Source organism: Anomaloglossus baeobatrachus, chromosome 5 (assembly GCF_048569485.1).
Source record: "Anomaloglossus baeobatrachus isolate aAnoBae1 chromosome 5, aAnoBae1.hap1, whole genome shotgun sequence".
In the NCBI taxonomy this organism is placed as follows: domain Eukaryota; kingdom Metazoa; phylum Chordata; class Amphibia; order Anura; family Aromobatidae; genus Anomaloglossus; species Anomaloglossus baeobatrachus.
The window spans coordinates 146955149-146983104 of NC_134357.1; the positions used below are offsets into that span (position 1 = coordinate 146955149).

A 27956-nucleotide genomic window follows, 5' to 3' on the forward strand; every position below is an offset into this window, starting at 1 on the left:
TGGCCATTAACCTACCGTAAGTGAACAGAGCTTTGTCACTTTTTATATGATGCATGCCAATTTCAGATCGTGCTGGTTCCCCTTTTTTCCCTTTTTTTTTTTTTTTTTTTTTTTTTTTAGAGCTTTGTCCATGTTGTGGCTGCACCACTGTCTCACCATTTAGTTTAATCTGAAGCTGCTCATACACCTTGGACAACATGCAATTGATAGATATTTCTCCCAACCCTCCACACACATTGATACATATGTTCTCTAGTTGGAGATTGGACAAAGCCGTTAATAAACACCACTGATAGCTTAGTGCCTATGAGCATGAACATGACATAGAACGTGTGTCCATGTGGAGCACATGTGTGTCTGTGTGCTCCACATGGTGACATATCCGTTTTCTGCCGGAAGCATGGATGTCACATGCACTGCACACAGAGGGGATTCGTGTGACATCAGTGTGACACATACCAGAGGAAACACATGTCACTGAGAAATAAATGTATTTTTACACTTACCTGTCTCTGGCACTGCTGTCTCCAGTGCTCCTGTCACACTTGCTTCCGGGTCCACTCATTATGCTCAGGAATATTCACTGCACTGTCTGTGGACCGAGAAGCAAGTGTGATAGCGCTGGAGACAGGTAAGTATGCAAGTTCATGCTGTCCGTGTGCTATCCGCATGTCACATGGCTAGAACATGGACAGCACAGTAATGACACACACACACTGACACACAGATAACCCACGGAACTCCCCAATGGACCGTGCAAAATGTTTGTGTTTTGCATAGATCTGTGACGGGGTCTAAAACATAATATGATTCAGCAGTTTTACCTGTAGTATACTCAGATTTTGTAAATTTTGGAGGCTGGTCATTAATGTCTTCAAGATAGATTCTCAATTCTTGCAATGTAGAGTCAGTGCTGGGATCAAAGCTTTGAATCTTTGCGGCTCTCATGGCTTTACGGGCTGACCAGTTCCTGTTGCTGGATGCTTTCACTATTAGAGTATAATATGGGTTCTTCTCTCTATCCAAATTCTTCAGGACAGTAAGTTTTCCTTCTGGAATTAGCTGGAAATTGGTTTCCTCATTGCCAGCTAGAAATAAGATATATGTTCATTCCAAATTGTTAATATTCATTCAAAAATGAAAACAGTTCATAAAATGGCTTTTTCTGTGGAAACTAGTTTTATTGGCAGAGAGACCGAACACTCACTCCAGATTAGGGCAATCACTTGAAGCTGCTCACAGCCCTTGTCTGAGAAAGTACATGAGTTTATCAACATACAGTATAACATACAGTCATGGCCGAAACTGTTGGCACCCTTGAAAGAAACCTGGTTCAAGAAAGTATCTCTCTGAGAAAGTTATTAAAATTACACGTTTTTTCATACACATATTTATTTCCTTTGCGTGTATTCAAACAACACATAAAAAAAAGAGAAATTGGACATAATTCACTCTTTTTTTGCTCCATGTCTCTCTTATTTGAAGACGCCTTCTCCCAACAGCAATTTTAAAATCTCTTCACAGGTGTTCAATGTGATTTAGATCTGAACTCATTGCTGACACCACTTCAGAACTTTGTTTCCATCCATTTCTAGGTGCTTCTTTAATTATGTTTGTGGTTATTGTCCGGCTGGGTTACTCATGATCCAGGATGCAAACCCAGCTTTCTTACACTGAGCATTACATTGCGACTCAAAATCCTTTTGTAAGCTTCAGATTTCACGATGCCTTGCGTACCGTCAAGATACTCAGCAGCAGACTCTACAAAACTACCCCAAAACATATTTGAACCTCCACTATATTTTACTGTAGGTAATGTGATCTTTGTAGACCTCATTCCATTTTAGTATGAAAGTAGAATGATGTGCTTTACCAAAAAGCTCTATCTTGGTCTCATCTGTCCACAAGATGCTTTCCCAGGAGGATTTTTGCTTACACATGTTCATTTTGGCAAACTGCAGTCTAGCTTTTTTATGTCTCTGTGTCAGCCGTGGGATCCTCCTGGGTCTCCTGCCATAAAGTTTAATTTCATTTAAATGTCAACAAATAGTTTGCATTGACACTGATGCACCCTGAGTCTGAAGCACAGCTTGAATTTCTTTGGAACTTTATTAGGGCTGCTTGTCCATCATCCAGATTATCTTGCTCTGCAACCTGTCATCAGTTTTTCTTTGCCGTCCACATCCAGTGAGATTACCTACAGTGCCATGGGATGTAAACTTCTTGATTATGTTGCGCACCATGACAAAGGAACATCATAATCTCTGGATATGGACTTGTAGCTTTGAGATTGTTGATATTTTTCAACAGTTTTGGTGCTCAAGTCCCCAGGCAGTTCCCTTCTCATTATCTTCTTCATAATTAGTGTAGTACACAGACAAACATTGCAGAGATTCAGTCGACGTCTCCCTTTTTTATCTGTTTCAGGTGTGATTTTCATATTGCCCACACCAGTTGCTTGCCACAGGTGATCTTAAATGAGCATCACATACTTGAAACAAAGCTGTTTACCCGCATTTTTGGAAAGGTGCCAACAATTTTGTCTGGCCCATTTCTGGAGTTTTGGTTTAAAATTATGTCCAATTTGCCTTTTTTTTCTCAGTTTTTTTGTGTTGTTCCAATACACACAAAGGAAATAAACACGTGTATGAGAAAACTGCGTCCTTGTCATAATTTTCTGAGAGAAATACTTCATTTTCTGGAACAATTTCAAGGGTGCTAACACTTTTGGCCATGACTATGTTTTTTTCGTGTAGAGCCTAAACAATCACTTTACTTGTTGGTCTTGTACGGAAGTTATCCAGCATTTGCAAATATAGTAAAACTCACAATTTTACTACAAAAGCATATCTAAAATCCAACGTAGAAATATATTTGGCAAAAACATTGTACTTCAAGAGACACATTTCAAACCTCTGAAAATAGATGATTTGAAGCTACTAGGTGTTTTTTTTTATTTTGTCACAATAATGATTTTGTACATTAAATTGTAAGTATTTTTGTAATTAAAGGACCTGTCACACACAGAGATAAATCTGCGGCAGATCTGTGGTTGTGGCTGTGTACAAATGGAACAATATGTCCATGATTTCACTGCAACCACAGATCTGCCAAAGATTTATCTCTGTGTGTGACAGGGCCTAAAGGTGTGCTTTTTTTTTACTATTTCTGTGAGTGCTGGATAAATTCCTTCAAGAAAAACAATATTTTTTACCTACAAGCGAATTTCATCATTCATGCATTCTGTTTGGCAATGTTTAGTATCTTTAGCCAAGACAACATGTGCAGCTATTAAAGCACCACTCCAGCGTTTTCTTTTTTTTTTTTTAGCACTGGAGTGATACTTTTAACCCCTTCAGCCCCCAGCCTGTTTTCACCTTAAAGACCCGGCCATTTTTTGCAATTTTGACCAGTGTCACTTTGACAGGTTATAACTCTGGAACACTTCAACGGATCCTGGCGATTCTGAGATTGTTTTTTCGTGACATATTTTACTTCATGTCAGTGGTAAATTTAGGCCGATATGTTTTGCGTTTATTTGTGAAAATTTCGGAAATTTAGCGAAAATTTTGAAAATTTTGCAATTTTCAAAATTTGAAATTTTATGCCCATAAATCTGAGAGATATGTCACACAAAAAAGTTACTAAATAACATTTCCCACATGTCTACTTTACACCAGCGCAATTTTTGAAAAAAAAAAAATTTCCGTTAGGAAGTTAGAAGGGTTCAAAGTTCATCACCAATTTCTCATTTTTCCAACAAAATTTACAAAAAAAAATTGTTTAGGTACCACATCACATTTGGAGTGATTTGAGAAACCTAGGCGACAGAAAATACCCAAAAGTGACCCAATTCTAAAATCTGCACCCCTCACTCTGCTCAAAACCACATCCAAGAAGTTTATTAACCCTTTAGGAGCTTCACAGCAACCAAAGCAATGTAGACGAAAAAATGAAAATTTTACTTTTTGAACACAAAAATGTTACTTTAGCCATAAAAATTAGTATTTTCACAAGGGTATCAGGAAAAATGCATCATAAAATGTATTGTGCATTTTCTCTTGAGTACGCAGATACCCCATATGTGGTGGAAATCAAATGTTTGGGCACACAGCAGGACTCGGAAGGCAAGGAGCGTCATTTGAATTTTTGAGTGCAAAATTAGCTGCACTCATTAGCGGACGCCATGTCGGGTTTGAAGACTCCCCGAGGTGCCTAAACAATGGAGCTCCCCCACAAATGACCCCATTTTGGAAACTAGAGCCCTCAAATATTTTTTCTAGATGTTTGATGTGCACTTTGAACCCCTGGGGGCTTCACAGAAGTTTATAATGTTGAGCCGTGAAAAGAAAAAAAAAATTTTTTACCACAAAACTGTTGTTTCAACCAGGTAGCTTTTTTTATCACAAGGGTATCAGGAAAAAATGCACCATAAAATTTATGGTGCATTTTCTCCTGAGTACGCAGATACCCCATATGTGGTGGAAATCAAATGTTTGGGCGCACGGCAGGACTCGGAAGGCAAGGAGCGCCATTTCACAGCAAAATTGGTTGGAATTATTAGCGGACGCCATGTTTCATTTGGAGAAGTGCCTAAACAATGGAGCTCCCCCACAATTGACCCCATTTTGGAAACTAGACCCCTCATGGAATTTATCTAGCTGTTTAGTGAGCACTTTGAACCCCTGGAGGCTTCACAAACGTTTGTAATGTTCAGCCGTGAAAATATTTTATTCTTTTTTTTACCACAAAATTGTTTTTTCAAACAGGTAGCTTTTTTTTCCACAAGGGTATCAGGAAAAAATGCACCATAAAATGTATTGTGCAATTTCTCCTGAGTACGACGATACCTCATATGTGGTGGAAATCAATTGTTTGGGCGTACGGCGGGGCTCAGAAGAGAAGGAGCGCCATTTCACAGTAAAATTGATTGGAATTATTAGCAGACGCCATGTTTCATTTGGAGACCCCCTGAGGTGCCTAAACAATGGAGCTCCCCCACATGTGATCCCATTTTGGAAACTAGACACCCCCCCATACAAAAAAAATTAGTTTGGCGAAATAAAAAATACAGACATCAGTAAAAAAAAAAAAAAAAAAAAAAAAAAAAAGAGCGCCTGCCACTAAGACCAGTGCCAAACGTGAGAGCAATGCACGAGTCTCGCATCGCATCATCCACTGCAGTCTGGAAGCGAGCAACTGCGCTGGATAATGCGATGCGAGAGGGCGAGGCGGCAGATGAGAAAGGGCGCAGCGGATGGAAGATGGGAAAGGGCGCAGCGGATGGAGGAGCGGCAGAGGATGGGAAAGGGCGCAGCGGATGGATGATGGGAAATGGCGCAGCGGATGGATGGGAAATGGCGCAGTGGAAGGAGGAGCGGCAGAGGATGGGAAAGGGCGCAGCGGATGGATGATGGGAAATGGCGCAGCGGATGGATGGGAAATGGCGCAGTGGATGGAGGAGCGGCAGAGGATGGGGGGGTGAGATGGGGATACCTACCTTACAGGATGGATCTAGGCAGCAGGATCACAGCAGACAGAAGAGGCAGCAGATGAAGGAGGCAACAGATCGAGGAGGGTGAGAGGGGGCAGTAGATGGAAAATGGGAGAGAGCAGGCAGCAGATCGGGGAGGGGGGCAGAGTCTGATGGGAGAGAGAGATGGCACATGTAGGGGAAGGGAGGGGGGCTTGCAGCACATGTAGGGGGAGGGAGGGGGGCTTGCAGCACATGTAGGGGGAGGGAGGGGGGCTTGCAGCACATGTGCTGCAAGCCAGCCACCCTCCCCCCACATGTGCTGCAAGCCAGCCACCCTCCCCCCACATGTGCTGCAAGCCAGCCACCCTCCCCCCACATGTGCTGCAAGCCAGCCACCCTCCCCCCACATGTGCTGCAAGCCAGCCACCCTCCCCACGTGGGGGGAGGGTGGCTGGCTTGCAGCACATGTGGGGGGAGGGTGGCAAGCCAGCCACCCTCCCCCCACATGTGCTGCAAGCCAGCCACCCTCCCCCCACATGTGCTGCAAGCCAGCCACCCTCCCCCCACATGTGCTGCAAGCCAGCCACCCTCCCCACGTGGGGGGAGGGTGGCTGGCTTGCAGCACATGTGGGGGGAGGGTGGCTGGCTTGCAGCACATGTGGGGGGAGGGTGGCAAGCCAGCCACCCTCCCCCCACATGTGCTGCAAGCCAGCCACCCTCCCCCCACATGTGCTGCAAGCCAGCCACCCTCCCCCCACATATGCTGCAAGTGGGGGGAGGGTGGCTTGCAGCACATGGAGGGATAGGTGGTGTGGCGATGGAGAAGGGGCAGCCGATGAAGGAGGCGGCGGCGGCCGCCGCCGATCGGGAGCAGCAGCGGCTGAAAAAGGTGGGTGCGACGGCGGCGGGGACAGTGGCGAGCATGGCGGCGGGGACGGCGGTGGATCGGGAGCGGCGGCGGCGGGGACGGCGGTGGATCGGGAGCGGCGGCGGCGGGGACAGCGGTGGAGCGGGAGCATGGCGGCGGGGACGGCGGTGGATCGGGAGCGGCGGCGGAGACAGCGGTGCAGCGGGAGCATGGCGGCGGAGACAGCGGTGGAGCGGGAGCATGGCGGCGGGGACGGCGGTGGATCGGGAGCCGCGGCGGAGACAGCGGTGCAGCGGGAGCATGGCGGCGGAGACAGCGGTGCAGCGGGAGCATGGCGGCGGGGACGGCGGTGGATCGGGAGCGGCGGCGGAGACAGCGGTGCAGCGGGAGCATGGCGGCGGGGACGGCGGTGGATCGGGAGCGGCGGCGGAGACAGCGGTGCAGCGGGAGCATGGCGGCGGAGACAGCGGTGCAGCGGGAGCATGGCGGCGGGGACGGCGGTGGATCGGGAGCAGCGGCGGAGACAGCGGTGCAGCGGGAGCATGGCGGCGGAGACAGCGGTGCAGTGGGAGCATGGCGGCGGGGACGGCGGTACAGCGGGAGCATGGCGGCGGGGACGGCGGTGGATCGGGAGCGGCGGCGGAGACAGCGGTGCAGCGGGAGCATGGCGGCGGGGACAGCGGTGAAGCGGCAGCAGCGGCGGGGCGATCGGAGACAGCGGCAGCAGCGGCGGGGCGATCGGAGACAGCGGCGTGGACAGCGGTGAAGCGGGAGCAGCGGCGGGGCGATCGGAGACAGCGGCGGTGAAGCGGGAGCAGCGGCGGGGCGATCGGAGACAGCGGCGGTGAAGCGGGAGCAGCGGCGGGGCGATCGGAGACAGCGGCGGGGACAGCGGTGAAGCGGGAGCAGCGGCGGGGCGATCGGGGACAGGGGCGGGCGGTGGGGCGATCGGGGACAGGGGCGGGCGGCGGGGCGATCGGGGACAGGGGCGGGCGGCGGGGACAACAACTTACCGCTCTCCTCGGCTTCCAGGGACGGTCACAGGCCGCAGATCCACATTGATTGGAGAGAGCGGTCACAAGACCGGTCTCTCCAATCAGAGCTGGGGGCGGGTGAAGCATCGATCACCCAGCTCCAGCCAATGGCCAGTGCTACAGCAGCACTGATCAGGGCTGGATTTCAATGTTCCAGCCATTTTCAATGGCTGGAACATTACAGTGGCTGTAATTGGCTGAGCGGCGTTCGTCAGCCAATCACAGCCTCTGTAGGTTCGGGGAGGAGGCACCACCCCTCCTGAGGTCAGGCAGAGGTCCCCTCCTTCCCGAATCCACCGTTTAAGTAAATAAATTTCACTCCCCGGGGCTCCGGGACCGCGATTTCGCCAGGACGTACTGAGTACGTCATGGGTCGTTTAGCACCATGTGACCATGACGTACTCAGTACGTCCAAGGTCGTTAAGGGGTTAAGCTAAGGTCAATGCCTCTAGTATTAAGGCCCCGTCACACTAAGCAACATCGCTAGCAACATCGCTGCTAACGAACAACTTTTGTGACGTTGCTAGCGATGTCGCTGTGTGTGACATCCAGCAACAACCTGGCCCCTGCTGTGAGGTCGTTGGTTGTTGCTGAATGTCCTGGGCCATTTTTTAGTTGTTGCTGTCCTGCTGTGAAGCACAGATCGCTGTGTGTGACAGCGAGACAGCAACAACTAAATGTGCAGGCAGCAGGAGCCGGCTTCTGCGGAGGCTGGTAACCAATGTAAACATCGGGTAACCAAGAAGCCCTGTCCTTGGTTACCCGATATTTACCTTCGATACCAGCCTCTCTCACTGCCTGTGCTGCCGGCTCCTGCTCTGTGCACATGTAGCTAGTTGCAGGACACATCGGGTTAATTAACCTGATGTGTCCTGCAGCTAGGAGAGCAAGGAGCCAGCGCTAAGCATTGTGCGCTGCTCCCTGCTCTGTGCACATGTAGCTGCAGCACACATCAGGTAATTAACCCGATGTGTGCTGTAACTAGGAGAGCAGGGAGCCAGCGCTAAGCATTGTGCGCTGCTCCCTGCTCTGTGCACATGTAGCTGCAGCATACATCGGGTAATTAACCCGATGTGTGCTGTACTAGGAGAGCAGGGAGCCAGCGCTCAGTGTGCGCTGCTCCCTGCTCTCTGCACGTGTAGCTGCGTGCGCTGGTAACCAAGGTAAATATCGGGTTGGTTATTGATATTTACCTTAGTTACCAAGTGCAGCATCTTCCACAAGGCGCTGGGGGCTGGGGGCTGGTCACTGGTTGCTGGTGAGCTCACCAGCAACTCGTGTAGCCACGCTCCAGCGATCCCTGCCAGGTCAGGTTGCTGGTGGGATCGCTGGAGCGTCGCAGTGTGACAGCTCACCAGCAACCTCCTAGCAACTTACCAGCGATCCCTATCGTTGTTGGGATCGCTGGTAAGTTGCTTAGTGTGACGGTACCTTTATACTTACCCTTCTCTTCACTTTTTATCAGCGCCATCTTGTAACCACAACGTCTGATTTGCCGGAAGTAAGACGTTCCATCACTAGTTCTCAATGCAAGTCTATAAGAGCCAGAACGAGGCTCTCATAGTGATGTATTAATTTGTGACCTCCGGTGAGCTCCCATGAAACACTGGAGCAGCTAACAGGTCACAAACTGCTGGAGACCGACAGGAGCAGCGGTGATAGAAGATGAAGACACCTGAGGGTAATTATAAGGCTGTGTCTGCACGTTGCTTTTTACCTGCTTGTTACCTGCTTTTTTGCTGCTTTTTCAACTGCAGCGTTTTAATGCCAAAATTGATGTGTTTTGCTTTTCAAGCATATTCTATGGGAATTTGGGTTTCTTGTCCGCACTATGCTGTTCAAACTGCAGCCTTTTTTGGCAGAAATTTGGGCAAAAACTCTGCTTTTCAGTTCAAAACGCAAATGGCAAAAACAATTGACATGTTGCTTCTTTGAAAAGCTGAGTTTTTGCCCAAATTTCTGCCAAAAAAGGCAGCATTTTGAACAGCATAGTGCGGACAAGAAACCCAAATTCCCATAGACTATGCTTGAAAAGCAGAACACATCCATTTTGGCATTAAACGCTGCAGTTGAAAAAGCAGCAAAAAAGCAGGTAAAAAGCAACGTGCGGACATAGCCTAAGGCAGGCAACTTAAATTTAAAGCACCACTCCAGGGGTAAAATTAAAAAAACAAACACTGGAGTGGTGCTTTATATTGATCACTTCCTAGATGCACTTTACTTTTTGCACTCATTTTCACAACAGTCATGACTTCAATGATTATTTTTTTTCTTCCCTGTCCAACAATTTTTTCCAATGGATACTACTAGAAGACCATTACCAGTTTAAAGCACTGTTCAAGTTATATTTACACTGAAAAATTAAGAACACTTTTTCATGATAATCTTTCAGTGTAATATAGCTGCCAGTCACCTGAGTTTCGAGCAAAATGCTTGTTCATTGGGTGCAATTATCTTTTGCACAGTGCAAAGATCATCATTCTTGTTGATACATAATGCTGTGTAAATAGGAGTCATACTGCTGAGAAAAATGGTAGCCAATGTGCCCTGAGCGATCCATTATAAATCGCTCTGTGTGCATTGTTTACAGTAGGGCTGTCTGTGTAAACAGGCTATTGAATGACTCCATGATTAGTAAATGTTTACCAATGGGTGGTCCTTTAGTACTGCTCAATCCATACAAACAGACCCTTACAAATCCCAGTATGCACATTTATTGCACACTAGGACATTTTTGCACTTCTCAAAAAAGCTGCGTTTTGGGCCCAAAAAAACGCACCCGCGGCAAAACCGCAGCAGTAAAAATGCATGCGTTTCGGTGCGTTTTCAGCTGCGCTCTGCTGCATTTTTGATCACTGCATTTTGCTGCGTTTTTCCAGGGCATTGCATAGGTAAAAAACTTATTAAAACGTAGGAAAGAATTGACATGTCCATTTTTTTTAGCTCAAAAACGCAGCTAAAAAAAAGTTGTGTGCAGACAGCAAAAAGGAAAAGTCATAGACTTTGCTGGGGAACCAGAGTCATGCCCAAAAACGCACAAAAACCCAGAGTGATGGACATACAACATGTAGCAAACCAAAGACATCTGGCTTGTGTGTAAGCACATTCACACCCCTGACTGGCAGCTTCCAGTATACAATATGAAATGCAACCATGCTGCTAATCAGTGGTGGCGATGGGGTTACACTGATTAGCCTTACTGCCTAGCATGTGAGATGCAGTCTTGTAGTGTTAATCTCCTGCTGATAATAAAAGCTAGAAAACAGAAGCGCTAATAGGCTTTTACCACATAAGCAAACGGTTAGTATATAGTGTGATACACTCACCAAATGAGGTTGTGAAAGGTCACAACCACAAAGGATAGCATGAGATAATGGCGGCTGCCGTGGCCCCACGTGGAGAAGTCTTCAGAGTAAAGGGGAAGAAGGGGTTAATCCCGCGCAATCCACCAAATAAGAAGTAGAAATGTTGATAAATGAATCACTCTGTTATTCCATAGGTCTACGCGTTTCAATAAACCTCTTCCTCAGGACCAGAATATCAACAATTGATATTCTGGTCCTGAGGAAGAGGTTTTATACCTTGAAACGCGTAGACCTATGGAATAAAAGAGTGATTAATTTATTAACATTTCTACTTCTTATTTGGTGGATTGCGCGGGATTAACCCCTTCTTCCCCTTTACTCTGAAGAAATCTCCTGCTGATAAAATACTAATTGTAATGAAACTACAATACAAAGCCTATCAACTGACACATCCTTGGAATCAGGCATTTATGCACTATATCATGTTGGTCTCAGATTAAATAGCAAAAACCTGTTGACAGATTCCATTTAACAAACCATGACAGCTAAGAGGCAGAGCTGTAAGGGGAACTGTATCACATTACAGATCTTCTTATAATAAGATGACATCAGAAACCCCAGGATGGTTTGACGTTTTTACTATTACACAGTTTTTATTTTTCAGATATTAGTTTTAGAAGCATAAGTGTTTAAGCTGTGGAAGCTTGCAGGTACATTTCAATCGAGACTGAAATATCTTGAAGGGATTTTCCACTAAACACATTTCATTCCTATTTACATGATAGGTAATACATGTATGATCAGAAGGGAGATGGAATCAACCAATGGCAACGCCATAATCCTGATGATAACGGTTTCAAGATCCCTGTGTGAATGAAAATGCAGTGTACATTCTTAGCCACTGTTTCCTCTAAGCTGTGCACATTGGATATGACACAGTTAAAAAGTATCACACTTTGCAGAGAGGTATATCTGTAATTGAGCTGTTTGACGTCACCCAGTATGTGATATCCTGACATTCTCCAGCAGTCACTTATGCTACATATGTTGACACAGGGGGGTTCTGTATACTGCATGGGAGCATTACGTCATATAATGTAGTCATTTATTCTAATTTAATCTAGCTCTCTGGAATGGCCAGCTCAGACCATACTAGCTAGTCACAAGTTGTTTTTAGTATGTTCTCCTGGCTTTCCCTCCCTGTGCACATCCCCAGCCACTGTAAACTTGCTGAGGATCATAGGCCACTCCCAGCATTACATCAGTTCAGGGCATACTGCAGAGCTGCTGGCAGAGCCATTCAGAGCACAGAATACAGACATTTCCTCTCTGTACTTTGAATGGCTCAGCCAGCAGCTCTGCAGTGTGCTATGAATGGTGATGGCAGGAAGTTAAGAACTTCACCAAATGTGATACCACAGAACCATTTTAACAGCAAGTAAATTATGACATTTCTGTATTTACTATCTATGTGCTCAAAGACCTCTTTAAGTTAATGTGGGCTACAAAACTTTTGATACACTTTATTATCTATTAAATGAGTATTCTAAAGCTATACATTGCTTTAGTTAGATAGACAGCATAAAAATCAAATTTGAAATAACATGTTTTCCTATCTGTTGTCATTCTCGTACAATTAGAGCTTTTATCTTTCATAATGCACAGCTGGTTTCGATTGAGCTTGGTTAATACTGCTTGACCAGACCCTGGTGAGTGTGTGCAATAGTTACGTTCCAGGAGAGAAGTTAACTCATAACATATCAGTAAGCCCATTACAAACTATTGATTAATATACAGCAGTTAGCTGCTCACCTCCCTCTTCCCTCTCTCTCAGCTTCAGTCCAACCTAATTACAATCTCCAGCACTGCACAATCTACAGCCGTTCTAATTAAAGCTCCTTTTTCTTTAGAAGTGTGCTTGTTCAAAATCCCTGTTATCTCTATATGCAATTATAGTATTGAAAGTGTAGACTCAATACACACACTACCAGATTGTTACTGTGTAGAGGCTGAATGAAGCTTCTCACTAGAACTGTCACTCAAGGTGGAGCATCCACCCCCCCTCCCCGAAAGCAACCAGGAAGTAAGGAGAATATATAATTCTGAGTGTTTCACCTTAAAGTAATTCAGCCTAACATTCATCTACAGGTAGATCTGGAGGGCAGCCCTTACCCATTTAAATAGGGCTTTTGTTAATGAAGACTTATGAGTATGTGGATGTTTCCTCTTACTATATTGATTAAAATGATTTAATCTTGATAGGCTACACATTACCTGCAATGAAGTAATACACTATAGCATTTGATCCTGCATCTGCATCCACAGCACCAGTGACATTTCCCACCAATGTTCCGGGTTTGGAGTGTTCACGGACTGAGAGAATCTGATACTGCAAAGCGCCTCGCTGTCAAGAGAGAGGAAATATTGACCAACATTAAAACAAAGAACACAAAAGATATATAGTAAATAGAGATGAGAGACCTTGAACAGTAAAGTTTGGTGTTTGTACTTTACAAAAAAATCAGTGTTTGACTTTGGAGTTCGGGTGCTTTACGTATACTGATAACTCCACCAAGCATTGGGGTGCTCAGGTACATGCAGTGCTCAGCCCAGTGAGGGCCGCTTGCAGTGTCTGAACAGTTTGAACTGGGGGTAGAAACAGTATTATCAGATGTACTGTGTTCCCAAAAAAAAAGTAAAAACCATGCCCTTCATCCCCCGGAAATGCTCTATGTATGGGTGGCTGTATGTGGGAAGAGAGTCGAACTGCCCAATCAGTGACTTTCATTGGGGTTCAGGTGAAGCTGGGTTCCTGACTTATCTTTATCTAAAGCTGACACCCTGCTTTGATGCCCATGATCAGTGCTAGCACCGATCGCAGGTGTTTTACCCATCTGATGGTGTTGTCAATAGGGACAGGGGCATTTATTGGCTTGTAGAGGGAGGAGGCTCCCTCTTTGCTTCGATCAGCACAACGCAATTGTAATCGCGTTGTGCCGATGGTTTCCATGGTGAACCAGAACCAAAAAAATGGCAGTGGGGTCATGCATGTATAGAGGCCTGTGAGGTTCTGCCTTGAGTTAATGCTCTATAATGTAAAAGCATTGCAGAGCATTAGATCTGCAAACAGGGCTTGGAAAGTTGATGTGCTATCATGAAGCAAAGTAAAAAAGTTTAAAGAAATTGTAATAGTATTTTTTTAAAAACTCACAAGATAAAGAGCAAAAAATGAAAAAACATTATACTAATATCCACATATATTTATGTAAAAACAAAATGAAACAAAAAAACCCCCAAAAAAGTACACACGTATGCTATCACTGCGTTCAGAAGGACCCACTCTTTAAATCTGTCACTATTAACTCTCTTAGTGAAAACCATAAAAAATGTGACAAAAAACTATGCTTTTTTTTATCATACCACAGAAAAAAGTAGAATATATCATAATAAAAAAAATTGCATGTAAATAAAAATGGTGTAACTGGAAACATCATGTTGTCCCACAAAATATTAGCCCCCACTCAGCACTATCAGCGGAAAAACAAAAAAAGCTATAACTCTCAGAATATAGCGATGCAAACAAATAATTATGCTATAAAATTATTTTTATTGTGTAAAAGCAGCAAAACATATAAAAAACAACATAATGTGGAATTGCTGTAATCGTACTGACCCAAATAATAAATCTGTCTAAATTCTACCACACGGTGAATGGCATAAAAAAAAACAAAAATTCCTGAATTAATGTTTTGTGTTCATTCTGCCTCACAAAAATATGAATAAAAAGCAATCCAAAAAGCTATGTGCCCCAGAATGGTACCAATAAAAATTACAACTTATCTTGCGCATGTTAAAATCCAAAGCTCGAGGAGACGGTTTTGACGCTCCCATATACATTAGGTGGCTGCCTAGTCCTGAAAAAATCAGTGGGTTTGGCCAACATTTATCCAATGAATATGGACACCCTTTATATCATCCTGCAGTAAAAATACAGTTGTGTCCCCACCTTTGTACCAAACTGTCTTAAGGATAAGTACAGTTATTTTCCTTTGCTATATTTGGCATGTAATTGTCCAAACAAGAATAATTCACTCACCGGAGGGCGGACAAAGATGGGCTCATTGTCATCTATATCATCTAGTTCAACCTGAAGAGGTAGCATAGTTTCATAAGGCACTGGCTGCCCAAGGTCATAGGCAACGATAATGAGCTAAGAAAAAAAAAATGCAAGAATTAATGTAAAAAAAGATTATTAATACTGTAAATTACACAGGTATGCAAAGTCTGAGTTTATGAAAATTGTTTCAAATCCAGTGACTGATGCCTTTGTTTTCTTATGTCCTGATATAAAAATACCCATTTCTATTTTTAACTAACACCTATGGATTTCTCTTGTGAACTTACATCCAGGCGAGACATACAAGAATAATCTGTATTGTAGCCAAAAATGTACTATATAGTTATATATATATATATATATATATATATATATATATATATATATATATATATATATATATACATATATATATACACCGTGTATATATATATATATATATATATATATATATATATATATAATTTTATTGAACATTCATTCTGCAACTTCATTGCATATTAATTCTTGCTCTTTTCCTTTTCTCTTCACAGCTTCTCTCTATACCTTTTCTCTTATAGATGGCCCGCAGATCTTCTCTGTGAAGCATCCAGCAGTCGTCCCACATCATGTTCACGTTTTATCTACCTTGGTATCGTTGTTCCTTCTCCTTGATATCCTCATGAACTCTTTCTTCTTGCTCTTCGCTAACAGCACCAAGGTTTCCAGGAAAGTAATCCAAGTGCGAATGTAAAAAATAACTTCAAATTCATCAGAAAACCCAAGGCTTTGCAATATTTCAGCATGTTCTCCGAGATGGACTTAAATGTTGGATCTTTGTTTAGGAATAGAGATATCGTCACGACTTATCCCTAGTCCTTTTCTCAACAGCTTTCATTTTTGTTTTGAAGTTGTCATCCTTCGTGAGTTTCATCAGGATATAAGGACCCAAAAAAATGACTTTGTTCAGTTTTTCTTTAGACAATCCCTAAAGCTTGGTAAACAGGTACTTAAAAGTCTCCCTTATTTTGGTAGAGCTTTCACAAACTGCTTCATCAGTACAAGCTTACTGTGGAGTGGTGCCAGGAGATCTTTAATGGGATCAACTAAACTTTCTGCAACTATGATCTTGTGCTCAGGTTGCAAAGATGTTCTCGTTGTCCAACTTTTTGGCTCCAGTGATGAGTCCATCTTTTAACCCTAGAACGCACAAGCATAACAATCTACCATAGAAAACAAATGACCTAGCAGGCCTGCGAGGCCCCAGGTATGCGTTCTAGGGTTAATGGCGGATAATGTATAATAGATTACTTTCATGTACCAACAGAGTGAATTTGATTGAACGTTTAATGGATGTTTAATAAAGGATATAGAATTATTTTACATATAAATGGATGTACCCAACTTTTTCCAAATTTTCTCTGTTATACTGCTGGGCAGCAGTTGAAGTGGGTCCCACCCGTGTTGCGAAACTTTATATGCAGTGGATGTGGTGAGTTTAAAAAAATCCTTTTCCTTTTTTTTCTATCAAAATACTTTTTTCCATACAACTTTTTTATGATATGAAAGTGCGGTTAAATATGAAACTTTTAGTGCAAAATGTTTAGTTTCACTCAAATTAGTTGATGCAAAAATGAATACACCCTACATCAAAAACTATTACAGCCAGTATTTGGTATGATGATGTTTGATATTAAGTTAATAATTTGAAAAATAAATAATATCAGCTGCTTACACACTGTTTATGGATCTATGGATAGTGTGTGTGTACTATATTACTAAAAGAATACAAGGAGGAAGTTACATGGTTACATAGTTACATAGGTTGAAAAAAGACCTAGGTCCATCTAGTTCAACCTTCCTCCACTAATTATACATGTTGTCACTAAATCATTTATAACCGACAATGTTGTGTGTACTGAGGAAATCATCCAGCCCTTTTTTAAAAGCTGTTATAGTATCTGCCATCACTACCTCTTGTGGTAGGGCATGCCACAGTCTGACTGCTCTAACTGTAAAGAACCCCTTCCTATTTAGCTGTCGGAATCGCTTTTCTTCCACTCGCAGTGAGTGCCCCCTGGTCCTTAGAATTGTCTTTGGAAGTAAAGTCATGTGCAAGTCCTTTATATTGACCACACATGTATTTATATATATAAATTACATCTCTGAGACGTCTTTTTTCTAAAATAAACAAATATAACTTTTTGAACCTGTCATCATATGGGAGGCCTTCCATTCCTTGTAGTAATCTAGTTGCCCGCCTTTGAACTGACTCTAACTTCTGAATATCCTTTTTAAAATGGGCTCCAAAACGGGATCCCATATTCCAGATGTAAAGGCTGACATTATACTCAGAAATGCAAACCCTGTTTATACAGAAGGATACCACTGCTGAGAATGTTGATCTTTCTGTAGCTCAAAGTATAATTTCACCCAACAAATGAGCATTTTCCTCATTCAAAGGTTAATTAGCAGCCTGTTTAGACTGCAAAATTATCATGGAGTGAGTGTTCCTAGCAATTCACAATAATCCTGCTATGTAAATGGTTCTTAGGACCAGTACCTAAAATGCCCTTTTTAAATACTGTATGTATTTTACACCCTAAACACTTTTGTAATTTTACATTTTATACAATATTCTACTGTTCTCCCTGTACTGCTAATGTCTAATCCCTAAATGTGTTTTTTTCCAACTTCACTTCATGTGATGTTTTGTTTGAGAGGAGTCTCAAACAAAACGTCAAGAGGTTGGGGCTGCAGTCACACAGTTTTATCAAGGGGGTGCAAATGTCTAAAATGTATAATAAATATGATGCAAGGCATGTACTTTTGGGAGGCAAAAATTATGCCAAAATGATGGCAAATTCAGATTAGCACATCTCCCTTTATGTCTATGTTTTCAAGATAAATTGTGTAAAATGACACTCCTGAAGATATCAGCTATTATGAAACAAATCATGGCAGGCAATTGTTTTCCTAATCCTAAATGGTTTACACTGAAACATGCTGAAGAACCAGAAAAATGGTGCGGTGATGACTGCCTTGCTGGGAAATAACAAAGACCACTTTGTTTAGATGCAAAGTTTTATTAGGTTTATTTCTCAAAGCATTTTAACGTGGTCACATTTCTTCCTCAGGAGACCCACCTGGTGCTTCTACTGAGGAAGAATTGTGACCACTTCGAAAGGCGTTGAGAAATAAACCATCCTTCATTTGGACAAAGGGCATTGGTCTCTGTTACTTCCCAGCAGCACAGTCATCACCACGTTGTTTTTCTAGGGGTCAGGCAGACTGGTTGGAGGGAGGAAGTCAGTTCAGCAGTAGCTCCCAAACAGTGAGGAGCTGGGAGTAGCAGCTCACTGGAGTTCAGAAGTAGCCCTCAGAGGGTGGGGAGCTGAGGAGTGGTAGCTCCCTGTGTGACCTTGGTTGGGTCGCAGACGGTGGTCTGGGACCAGAGGAGTTGGAGACCCAGTTGCAGGGTATTGGAAAAGGGTGTACTGACTTATGCGGGCATCACATGAGACGATCTATCATGCGATATGTCGTCGGGGTCACGGTTTTCGTGACGCACATCCGGCATCATTCACGACGTCGTCTCGTGTGACACCTAAGAGCGACTCTTAATCGGTTGTAAATTGTGTATCATGTACATGTCGCTCATTTTTAAAAAATCGTTTAATCTTATTTGCGCAGATTGTTCATCGTACCCGGGGCAGCACACATCCCTCTGTGTGACACCCCGGTAATGATGAACACAGCTTACCTGCGACCCGCGGCTCCCGCCGGCTATGCGGAAGGAAGGAGGTGGGCGGGATGTTTACATCCTGCTCATCTCCGCCCCTCCGCTTCTATTGGGCAGCCGCTGTGTGACGTCGCAGTGACGCCGAACAACCCACCCCCTTCAGGAAGTGGATGTTCGCCGCCCACAGCGACGTCACTCAGCAAGTAAGTACGTGTGACGGGGGTTTAATGACTTTGTGCGACACGGGTAGTGATTTGCCCGTGATGCACAAACGACGGGGGCGGATACGATTGCCCGTGCGATCGCACGATAGATCGTATTGTGTGACGCCCGCATTAGTTTTGGACAATGGTCAGCACTGGAAAGTCCAGTAACTAGACCGGTACCGACCACGGCGAGGTACAGGACCCTAGATCAGGGAGTAGCTTCACACAACATGATAAGTCACCTGTGGAGGATATTCTCTTTATGAACTTTCCCCAAGAGCTCAGAGATCGAAGGCACCAACACAACGAGGGGGATACGTCTTTCCAGCTTATGCGACCTACAGAAATGCCAAGTGTCAGCCATCCAGAGCACAGCTCCACTATATCACTATAGGGAGTGAGACCCTGACAGCTTCAGGACGAAGGGTCACTTAGCAAAATCTACAAAATTGTGCATGGAGGCAGGCTCCGGACCACTAAGCAATACCAGTGGGAACGGACACCCGGACGGGCTCCCCAGAGTGGCAGCAGCATGCAGAGTCTTGGTTTAAGGCCCCGTCACACGTAGCGGCATTGCTAGCGATGGCACCCACCCCCGCCGTTTGTGCGTCACAGGCAAATCGCTGCCCGTGGCGTACAATATTGTTCGGAGCCGTCACATGGACTTACCTGCCTAGCGATGTTGCTGTTGCCGGCGAACCGCCTCCTTTCTAAGGGGGCGGTTCGTGCGGCGTCACAGCGGCGTCACTAAGCGGCCACCCAATAGAAGCGGAGGGGCAGAGATGAGCGGCCGTAAGATCCCGCCCACCTCCTTCCTTCCTCATTCACGGTGGCCACAGGTAAGCTGTAGTTCGTCATTCCCGAGGTGTCACACGTAGCGATGTGTGCTGCCTCGGGAACGACGAACAACCTACGACCTCAACAATCAACGATTTTTTGAAAACGAACGACGTGTCAACGATGGACGATTTGGTGCGTATTTTCCATCATTAACGGTCGCTCATTGGTGTCACATGCAAAGACGTTGCTAACGATGCCGGATGTGCGTCACGGAATCCGTGACCCCGGCGATATATCGTTAGATACGTCGTTGCGTATGACGGGGCCTTAACTTCTGTGTCAGAGCCTGCTTAATGATTGCACCAACGTCTACACAACCTGAGTGAGTACACTGCATACCCTGCATCCTACCCGCCCGTATAGCCTGCAGAACACTATCCGCCACCTATATCTACAGAGTCCCGTGGCCTCCCCTACCCGTAGAGGGATCACCATCTGGCTGCCCCACTCCATCTCCCCCGGGTACTCCCATCGGCAGTACTCCCCTTACCGCGAACCATGGGTGGTGTCACGAACTCTCCCTTGTAAATAACCTCCCCTTTACATTTGAAGTGGCTGCAAGCCACCGGGTCCGGAGACCCTTGAGCCACAGCATCCCCGGATCCGAGCAGTTCGACTGCTGCAGGGGCGGCACATAAAAGCCTTTTATCCCATTTCCCACTTTTTTATTAAAGAATTTATTTTTCAATGTTGTATAATTTTTTCATGGCCATTATCTGGTCATTACCAAAGTAACTATATGAAGAAAAATGCCTAAAATACTTTGCATAACTAGAATATATTACTACCTAAAATGCTGGGTATGTGTCATGCTTCAGTTTTAGGGACTCAATCCAATGACCTCTTGCTATATGGTCTGTTTCCTTCCGTGCTGAGCCACAGCCAGGTCGGATCCTCAAGCTACTGATGGTTCTATTAACTTTGCTTATCTTCCCTTGCTTTGCTACTAGTCAGGTGTTTTTCACTGTCCTAATTTGTCTCTATGTTATCACAGCTTGGGTAAGGCTATTTATATACTGCTCAAAAAAATAAAGGGAACACTAAAATACCATTTTGTTGTTTAAAGCGGGCTTTACACGCTATGATATTCCTAGCAATTGCTAGCGATATTGTACGCAAAAGCACTCGCCCCCGTCGTGCATGCGATATCGTGTGATCGCTGCCGCAGCGAACATTATCGCTACGGCAGCGTCACATGCACTTACCTGGTCGGTGGCGTTGCTGTGACTGCCAAACAATCCCTCCCTCAAGGGGGAGGTGCGTTCGGCGTCACGGCGACGTCACTAAGCGGCCGGCCAATCAAAGCAGAGGGGCGGAGATGAGTGGGACGAACATCCCACCCACCTCCTTCCTTCCTCATTGCAGGCGGGACGCAGGTAAGAAGATGTTCCTCGCTCCTGCGGTGTCACACGGAGCGATGTGTGCTGCCGCAGGAACGAGGAACAATATCTATAAACAACCATTAACAATTTTTGGTTTTAGGACGGCCTCTCCATGGTGAACGATTTTCACCACTTTGGAAGACGTTTAAGGTCGCTGGTAAGTGTTACACGCTGCGATACGTATAATGACGCCGGATGTGCGTCACTAACGACGTGACCCCGATGATAAAACATTAACGATATCGTAGCGTGTGAAGCCCCCTTAAGTGTTCCCTTTATTTTTTTGAGCAGTATACTAACCTTGCACCAGCCTTTTTTGCTGGCTATAGTTCTTGTTGGATGTTTGCTAAGAAGATCCAGTCCTGCAACAAAGGGATTTTGTCTGCTAGACAGAGACCAGTTGTATTAGGCTATGTGCACACAGTGCATTTTTCGCAGCGTTTTTGCGCGTTTTTCGGGTGCGTTTTTGGCCTCAAAACTGCATGACTTTACATCCCCAGCAAAGTCTATGAGTTTTCAATTTTGCTGTCCGCACACAACTTTTTTTTTAGCTGCGTTTTTGAGCTTAAAAAAAAAATGGACATGTCAATTCTTTCCTGCGTTTTTCTGCGTTTCCCCCCCATTCAATGCATTGGAAAACCGCAGAAAAACGCAGAGATCAAAAACGCAGCAAAACGCAGCCAAAAACGCACCAAATCGCGGTATAAACGTATGCTTTTTTTGCCGCGTTTTTTGCCGCGGGTGCGTTTTTAGCGGCCAAAAACGCAACGTCAAACAAACGCAGTGTGTGAACTTAGCCTTACTTTCCTGTTTCTTCTTATTTACCTTTCAAACACCTTTCCTCTCTCCTCAGGTTGGTGGGAGGTTTATCTTTAAGTTTCCTCACCTTGGATCCCATCTACCTCTGCACACTCTCCCTCTCTTGGTTAGTTTTGTGTAGTGTCCTCCCCTCTGGCTCCTCAGGAGGAATAAGAAAACACTTTATGGCCTTTCAGGAAGCCAGGTCCAAGTTTTCAGTTGTGTTGCTAGATGTTTTCTTGTCTGTACAGGAACCAGTAGGGTGTGAGTGTGGCTGCTGTTCTGTTCGCTATACTTTTCCCTTTAGCAGTGTGTGACTTAGGAATGTGCAAAACAGTGTGTAGATGTAGACAAGTTCATAGAATATAAAACTCTTTTAAATATCACCTAGGTGCTGCTTTAATATACAAAATTATTAGCCACAACTGAAAATGTTTCAAAACACTGTTAAAAATTGGTCAAAAAAGATAATTTACAAAGTATTTAATAAAAAACAAAAATGTCAGTGTCGCGGGCGGAGGAGGGGACGCCGCGCTCTCCCACTGCTCGGGTCCGGCTGCCACTGCTGCTGCGGCCTCTGCTGCTCGGTGGCTCGAGCGATGGGCCGGATCCCAGGGACTCGAGCGGCGCTCCTTGCCCGTGAGTGAAAAGGGGATTGGTTTTTGGGATAGTTTACTGTCCGTGACGCAACCCACGGTTGTGGTGATTGTGTGGACACCACCGCTGCTCTGTATGGGGATCCCGGGAGCGGTGACAGGGAGCAGCAAAGTTGTTAGTTCTCCCCTCCGTGGGTAGAGGGTGGTTGTCCCGGGGCCCAGTGATGAGGTGGGGGATGAGGGATGGCAGGGCCGGTGCAGGGCCTGGTGAGGTGCAGGGTCGCGGGGGCAGCGCTCTGCCTCACGGCACGGTGGTACTCACTCAGCCTGAGACGGTGACACAGTTCTCGATAAAACACACGGCTGGAAAGACGGTTCCCATGGACGGCTGCTGTTGCTCTTCCCCGGTTGTTGACGGTGATGGTCTCTGTCCCTGCACCTATTGAAATGTTGGTAGCGATGGGTTCCCACCGGTAACCCGCTCCCCGGCTTGGATATGGGCCGGAGGAGCCCCTCTTTGCCCGCAGGCGCTGGCCCTGAGAGACTGGTGCCCTGGCGGTGGCGGTGTCTCTCTCCTACGGTTGGACTGTTGCCTTCAATCGGGACTTAGTTGTTGGGAGACCCAGGAGGTCCCCTTCACTGACGGATTTGGCAAATTCACGGCGACTCCTAGCCTTGCCGGGATCCGAAAGGCCCCTGCCAATGGTGCTGGCTTCTCTTCGTATACCGCTCCGGTACCGCCGGGCCACCACCCGTCCACGGTCCTTTCGGCAACCTCCGATCAGCCTCTCCTGCAGACGGTCACCGCCGTCAGCTGACCTTGCTGTCTCAGTCCGTGGCACACACCCGGACCGACTTCAGGCTTCCTCAACTGTCACTTTCTCTTCCACCTTAACTCCTCTCTCTTGCTCCTCTACCATTTCCTTCTCCAACTCTCACTAAACTCTCCACTCAACTGCCTGGTTTTCCCGCCTCCAGGACTGTGAACTCCTCAGTGGGCGGAGCCAACCGCCTGGCCCACCCCCTGGTGTGAACATCAGCCCCTGGAGGAAGGCAACAAGGATTTTTGATGTAGCTTCGGTGTACCTATCCGGGGTGTAGGGTGTGGTGGTGTCATTACCTGTGACCCCTGGCTTGCCCAGGGCGTCACATTCCCCCTTAGCAAAATGCAGACCGTCCGCGGGCTGCCCGTCCAAAACCGGTTTTATTTTTCTGAAAAAGATAAAAAACTGTAACATATACAAGTAGAAGAACATCATCCCACAACGGGAGGCACTTTTTTTTAAACGTTACGGTAACATTTAAACGGTTGCTGCTGCTGCTCTCTCCCACCCAAGTAACCTGGCCCTGATGCTGCCTCTAAGAAACAGGCAGCACCTCTTGACCCCAGTCCTGAACCAAGTTACCCGAGCGGGATCTGTCCTTCCTTTCCAGAGGGTAGCCACCGGTTCCGGCGGTGGCTGGGCCCCAGCCTGCTCCACTGCGGGCCCTCCCTCCAACCTGCCTCTCTGGAGGCGGTAACGGTAGCTGCAACAAACATATTTACATGCCACTAACGTTTGTGGTTGCCCTGCAAGTTCTCGGGCCTGTTCATAGAGAGTTCCCTATGCAAAACTTGTAAAAGGGGTCCCAACGGGGACCAGTTGCCGGCTACGACCGGTTCAATCACGGTTCAAATCAGGTTACTCCATCAGTTGATCACTTTCATTTTTCTCTTTCAAAACTTTTAACTTTAAACACACACACTTTCTTCCCCTTTTAAAGGACGGTTTCCCTGTACCTAAGTGGGGGCCTACCTGGGTTGGGACGGGTGGACCTCCGGGGTCCGGTGTAAGTGGGGCTAGGCAGTGGGGTAGAGGGAACAATCAGTTCCTCCTCCCTGCTATCGTGTGGGGCAGGCGGAGGCATAGGGGAGCTGGTACAGGTTCATCCCTGGGCACTGGCACTGACTCACGGTTGACCGCCTCCATCACTTCTTCAGCCACGGGTTGTGAGAACAGTATCACTGGAAGAATCACCGCGCCGTTCTGTGTAGGCCAGTCTGCTGGGAAGTCACCCATCACAGTGTGGATCACCTCTTTTGCCTTCTCTGCTGGTGGAGGAACCGGTACTTCAGCCATTGCCCTCAATGCTGGTGGGCACCTTTTCAGATTGTCCCGGGAAACCGTGGCCAAAGTGCCCCCTTGGTCACGACTGATTTGGTAGGCCTTCCCATCTTCCCATCCTGTGGGCTGTATGACGTATGGGGTTTGTTCCCATTGATCATCCAGTTTGTGGGTTCTCCTCTTCCGCTTCAGCACTACATCTCCAGGCTGAAAAGGGCCAGCAGACGCCTTTTGATTGAAGCGCTGCTCCTGCTGTTCCCGACTCCGACTCAAGTTCTTCTCGACATATTCTTGAATCTGCCGGTATTGTACCCTCCGCCGAGTTTCCCATTCAGCTGTCGAAGGGAGTGCTTCTGGGGCCTCCAATCCCATGTCCAGATCCACCGGTAGCCGACCGGGCCGAGCCCTCATCAGGTATGCTAGGGTGCACTTCGTCGAACTGGAAGGAATATTGTTGTACATATCGACCAAGTCGGGTAGCTTCTCTGGCCACAGGTTCCGCTCTTCCAGCGGTAACGTCTTGAGGAGTCCCAGGACCAAGTGGTTCATCTTCTCACACATGCCGTTGGTCTGGGCATGGTAAGGGGTGGTCCGGATCTTCTTGCAGCCGTACAACTGGCAGAACTCATGGAACACCTCCGCTTCAAAGGCTGGGCCTTGGTCAGTAAGCACTTTCTCTGGGTATCCATGTGGTCGGCAGAAATAAAACTGGAACGCTCTAGCGGCAGTACGACCAGTTAGGTCCTTGACTGGGACAACCACCATGAACCTCGAGTAGTGGTCTACTATGGTCAACGCGTAGGTGTACCCACTTCGGCTGGGGGTGAGCTTGACATGGTCCAGGGCAACCAGCTCCAGCGGCTGATGTGTAATGATTGGGTGTAGGGGCGCCTTCTGGCTGGCCTCGTCCTTCCTCCTCAGCGTGCAAGGACCGCACTCCCGGCACCAGGCCTCTACAGACCCCGCATCCCACTCCAATAGAACCGCTCTCTCAACAGCATCTCCAGCTTCTTCCATCCAAAGTGTCCGGCACCATCATAGTATGCCTGCAGAACAGTGGGCACATCAGCTTGGGGAATAACCAACTGGCAGATTTTCTCATGAGTCTTCGGTTTGATCAGCTCGCGGTACAACTTCCCTTGGTGTAGATACAGCTGGGTCCGTTCTTTCCACAAGCGTTGGGCTTCAGCTGGGGCGGCAGGGTCCATCCCAGCAGCGCCTTGCTCCACCAGGTTCTTGACTAGGCGGACAGCGGGCGCCTGGTTTTGAGCTTTCTGCCACTCCTAACTGGGCAGTGAATCCAGGTTCACCCGTTGTTGGTGGACATGTACCTTCTCAGTTGGTGACTGGTGAAATGCAGGCAACTCAATCTCTTCGAGGTCGTCATCCTCGCACCCTTTTTCTGACAAGTGGGGCATCCAAGAGAGTGCATCAGCATTAATGTTGACACGACCGGCCCTGTATTTGATTGTAAAGTCATAGTTGGCTAGCCTGGCCACCCACCGCTGCTCCAACGAGCCCAACTTGGCCGTGTCCAGGTGAGTCAACGGATTGTTATCCGTGAAAGCGGTGAATTTTGCTGCGGCCAAGTAGTTGCGGAACCGCTCGGTGATAGCCCACACCAGTGCCAGGAGCTCGAACTTGAAGGAGCTGTAGTTCTCAGGGTTCCTTTCAGTCGGCCGAAGTTTTCGGTTAGCATAAGCAATCACTTTCTCCTTCCCGTCCTGGACCTGGGATAGGACTGCCCCCAAACCCACATTGCTGGCATCTGTGTAGAGGATGAATGGGCAACCGTAGTCAGGGTACGCTAGGACCTCCTCTCCGGTCAAGGCCGCTTTCAGCTGGTGGAGGGATTCCTCATGCCTTTCTTCCCACACCAGTGGGGCTCCGATGGGTCTACCACCTTTGGTCTGTCCCACGAGGAGGTCTTGCATGGGGGCAGCCATCTTTGTGTACCCCTTGATGAAGCGTTGGTAGTACCCCACCAGACCCAGAAACTGCCTTACTTCTCTCACTGTGGTTGGTCTCGGACAGTCTTGGATGGCAGTAATCTTCTCGGGGTCGGGGGCGACACCTTCTGCACTCACTACATGCCCCAGGTACTGCACTCTGGGTTTCAGTAGGTGACACTTAGAGGGCTTCAACCTCATCCCGTATTTGGCAAGGGACGCGAACACCTCGGCCAGGTGCTCCAGATGGGCTTCATACGTCTGAGAGTACACAATCACATCATCCAGGTATAACAGGACGGTCTCGAAGTTTAGATGCCCCAGACAACACTCCATCAGCCGTTGGAAGGTTCCAGGGGCGTTGCAGAGCCCGAACGGCATACTATTGAATTCACAGAGCCCCATTAGGGTGGTGAAGGCGGTTTTCTTCCGGCCCTCCGGTGCCACTGCCACTTGCCAATACCCGCTGGTGAGGTTAAGGGTAGAGAAGTAATTCGCAGTTCTCAGTGCGGCCAAAAACTCTTCAATACGGGGCAGTGGGTAAGCATCTTTATGTGTTATCTGGTTAATCTTCTGGTAGTCCACACACATCCGCATGGTGCCATCCTTCTTCTTGACCAGTACCAACGGGGCGGCCCAGGGACTACAGCTGTCCCGAATAACCCCTGCCTCTTTCATGTTCCTCAACATATCTTTGGCACATTGGTAATGCGCAGGGGGAATAGGCCTGTACCTCTCTTTGATAGGGGGGTGCTCACCGGTGGGGATGTGGTGTTGGACACCTTTGATCTGCCCAAAGTCTAGTGGATGCTTGCTGAAAACTTGCTCATACTCCCGCACCACCCTGTATACCCCTTCTTTGTGATGTGTAGGGGTATCGTCAGTGCCCACGTGTAGCTGTTGGTGCCACTCATTTAACTCCCCTTGGGGCGGGTGAGTACTGGTAGTAGGTGGGGAAACTGGAGGAGCTGCCTCGTGGATTGTGTGGGGATCAAGGGTGAGCAACTTGGCAAGGGTGGCATACCGGGGAAGCCTGACATCTTCCTCCCCACAGTTCAGCACCCTCACGGGCACTCTCCCCTTCTTTACATCTACCACCCCTCGGGCGGCCATTACGGTGGGCCAGTGCTCGGAGGGCATGGGCTCTATCATGGCAGGGTAGTCACGCCCCTGAGGCCCTACTGCTGCCCTACACCAAATCATCATCTCACTCCTAGGGGGCACAATCAACGGAGCAGCATCCATCACTCTCACTCCACCAATCTCTCCTCCTGTTGAGTTTACATGCTGGCGGTACATCAAGGCTCGGATCTCACGCTGCACAGCTCTCTGTCGACTCCCTGCCGCCGTGGCGGCCAGCTGCTGCAGGAGGGCCAACACATCACTCATACAGTGCTCTATCACATTGGTTCCTAGCACTATCTTTGGGTTATGATTAGAGTTGAGCGCGGTTCGTGGTTCGTGGTTCTCCAGTTCTAGGCTCGAGTGATTTTGGGGCATGTTCTAGATCGAACTAGAACTCGAGCTTTTTGCAAAAGCTCGATAGTTCTAGAAACGTT

At 46.8% G+C, this 27956-nt stretch overlaps 1 protein-coding gene across 3 annotated transcripts in view; it reads right to left on the reverse strand.

Annotated features, from left to right (window-relative positions):
* CDH23 (cadherin related 23) overlaps positions 1 to 27956 on the reverse strand; it is a 1872161-nt gene that overhangs the window by 86278 nt on the left and 1757927 nt on the right. For all 3 annotated transcript variants that reach the window (XM_075348968.1, XM_075348971.1, XM_075348970.1), the window contains 3 exons: positions 14780 to 14893; positions 12958 to 13087; positions 825 to 1088 (listed from right to left, as the gene is read on the reverse strand). In XM_075348968.1, coding sequence (XP_075205083.1) covers positions 825 to 1088; positions 12958 to 13087; positions 14780 to 14893 — 508 coding nt within the window. The remainder of the gene's footprint in view (positions 1 to 824; positions 1089 to 12957; positions 13088 to 14779; positions 14894 to 27956) is intronic.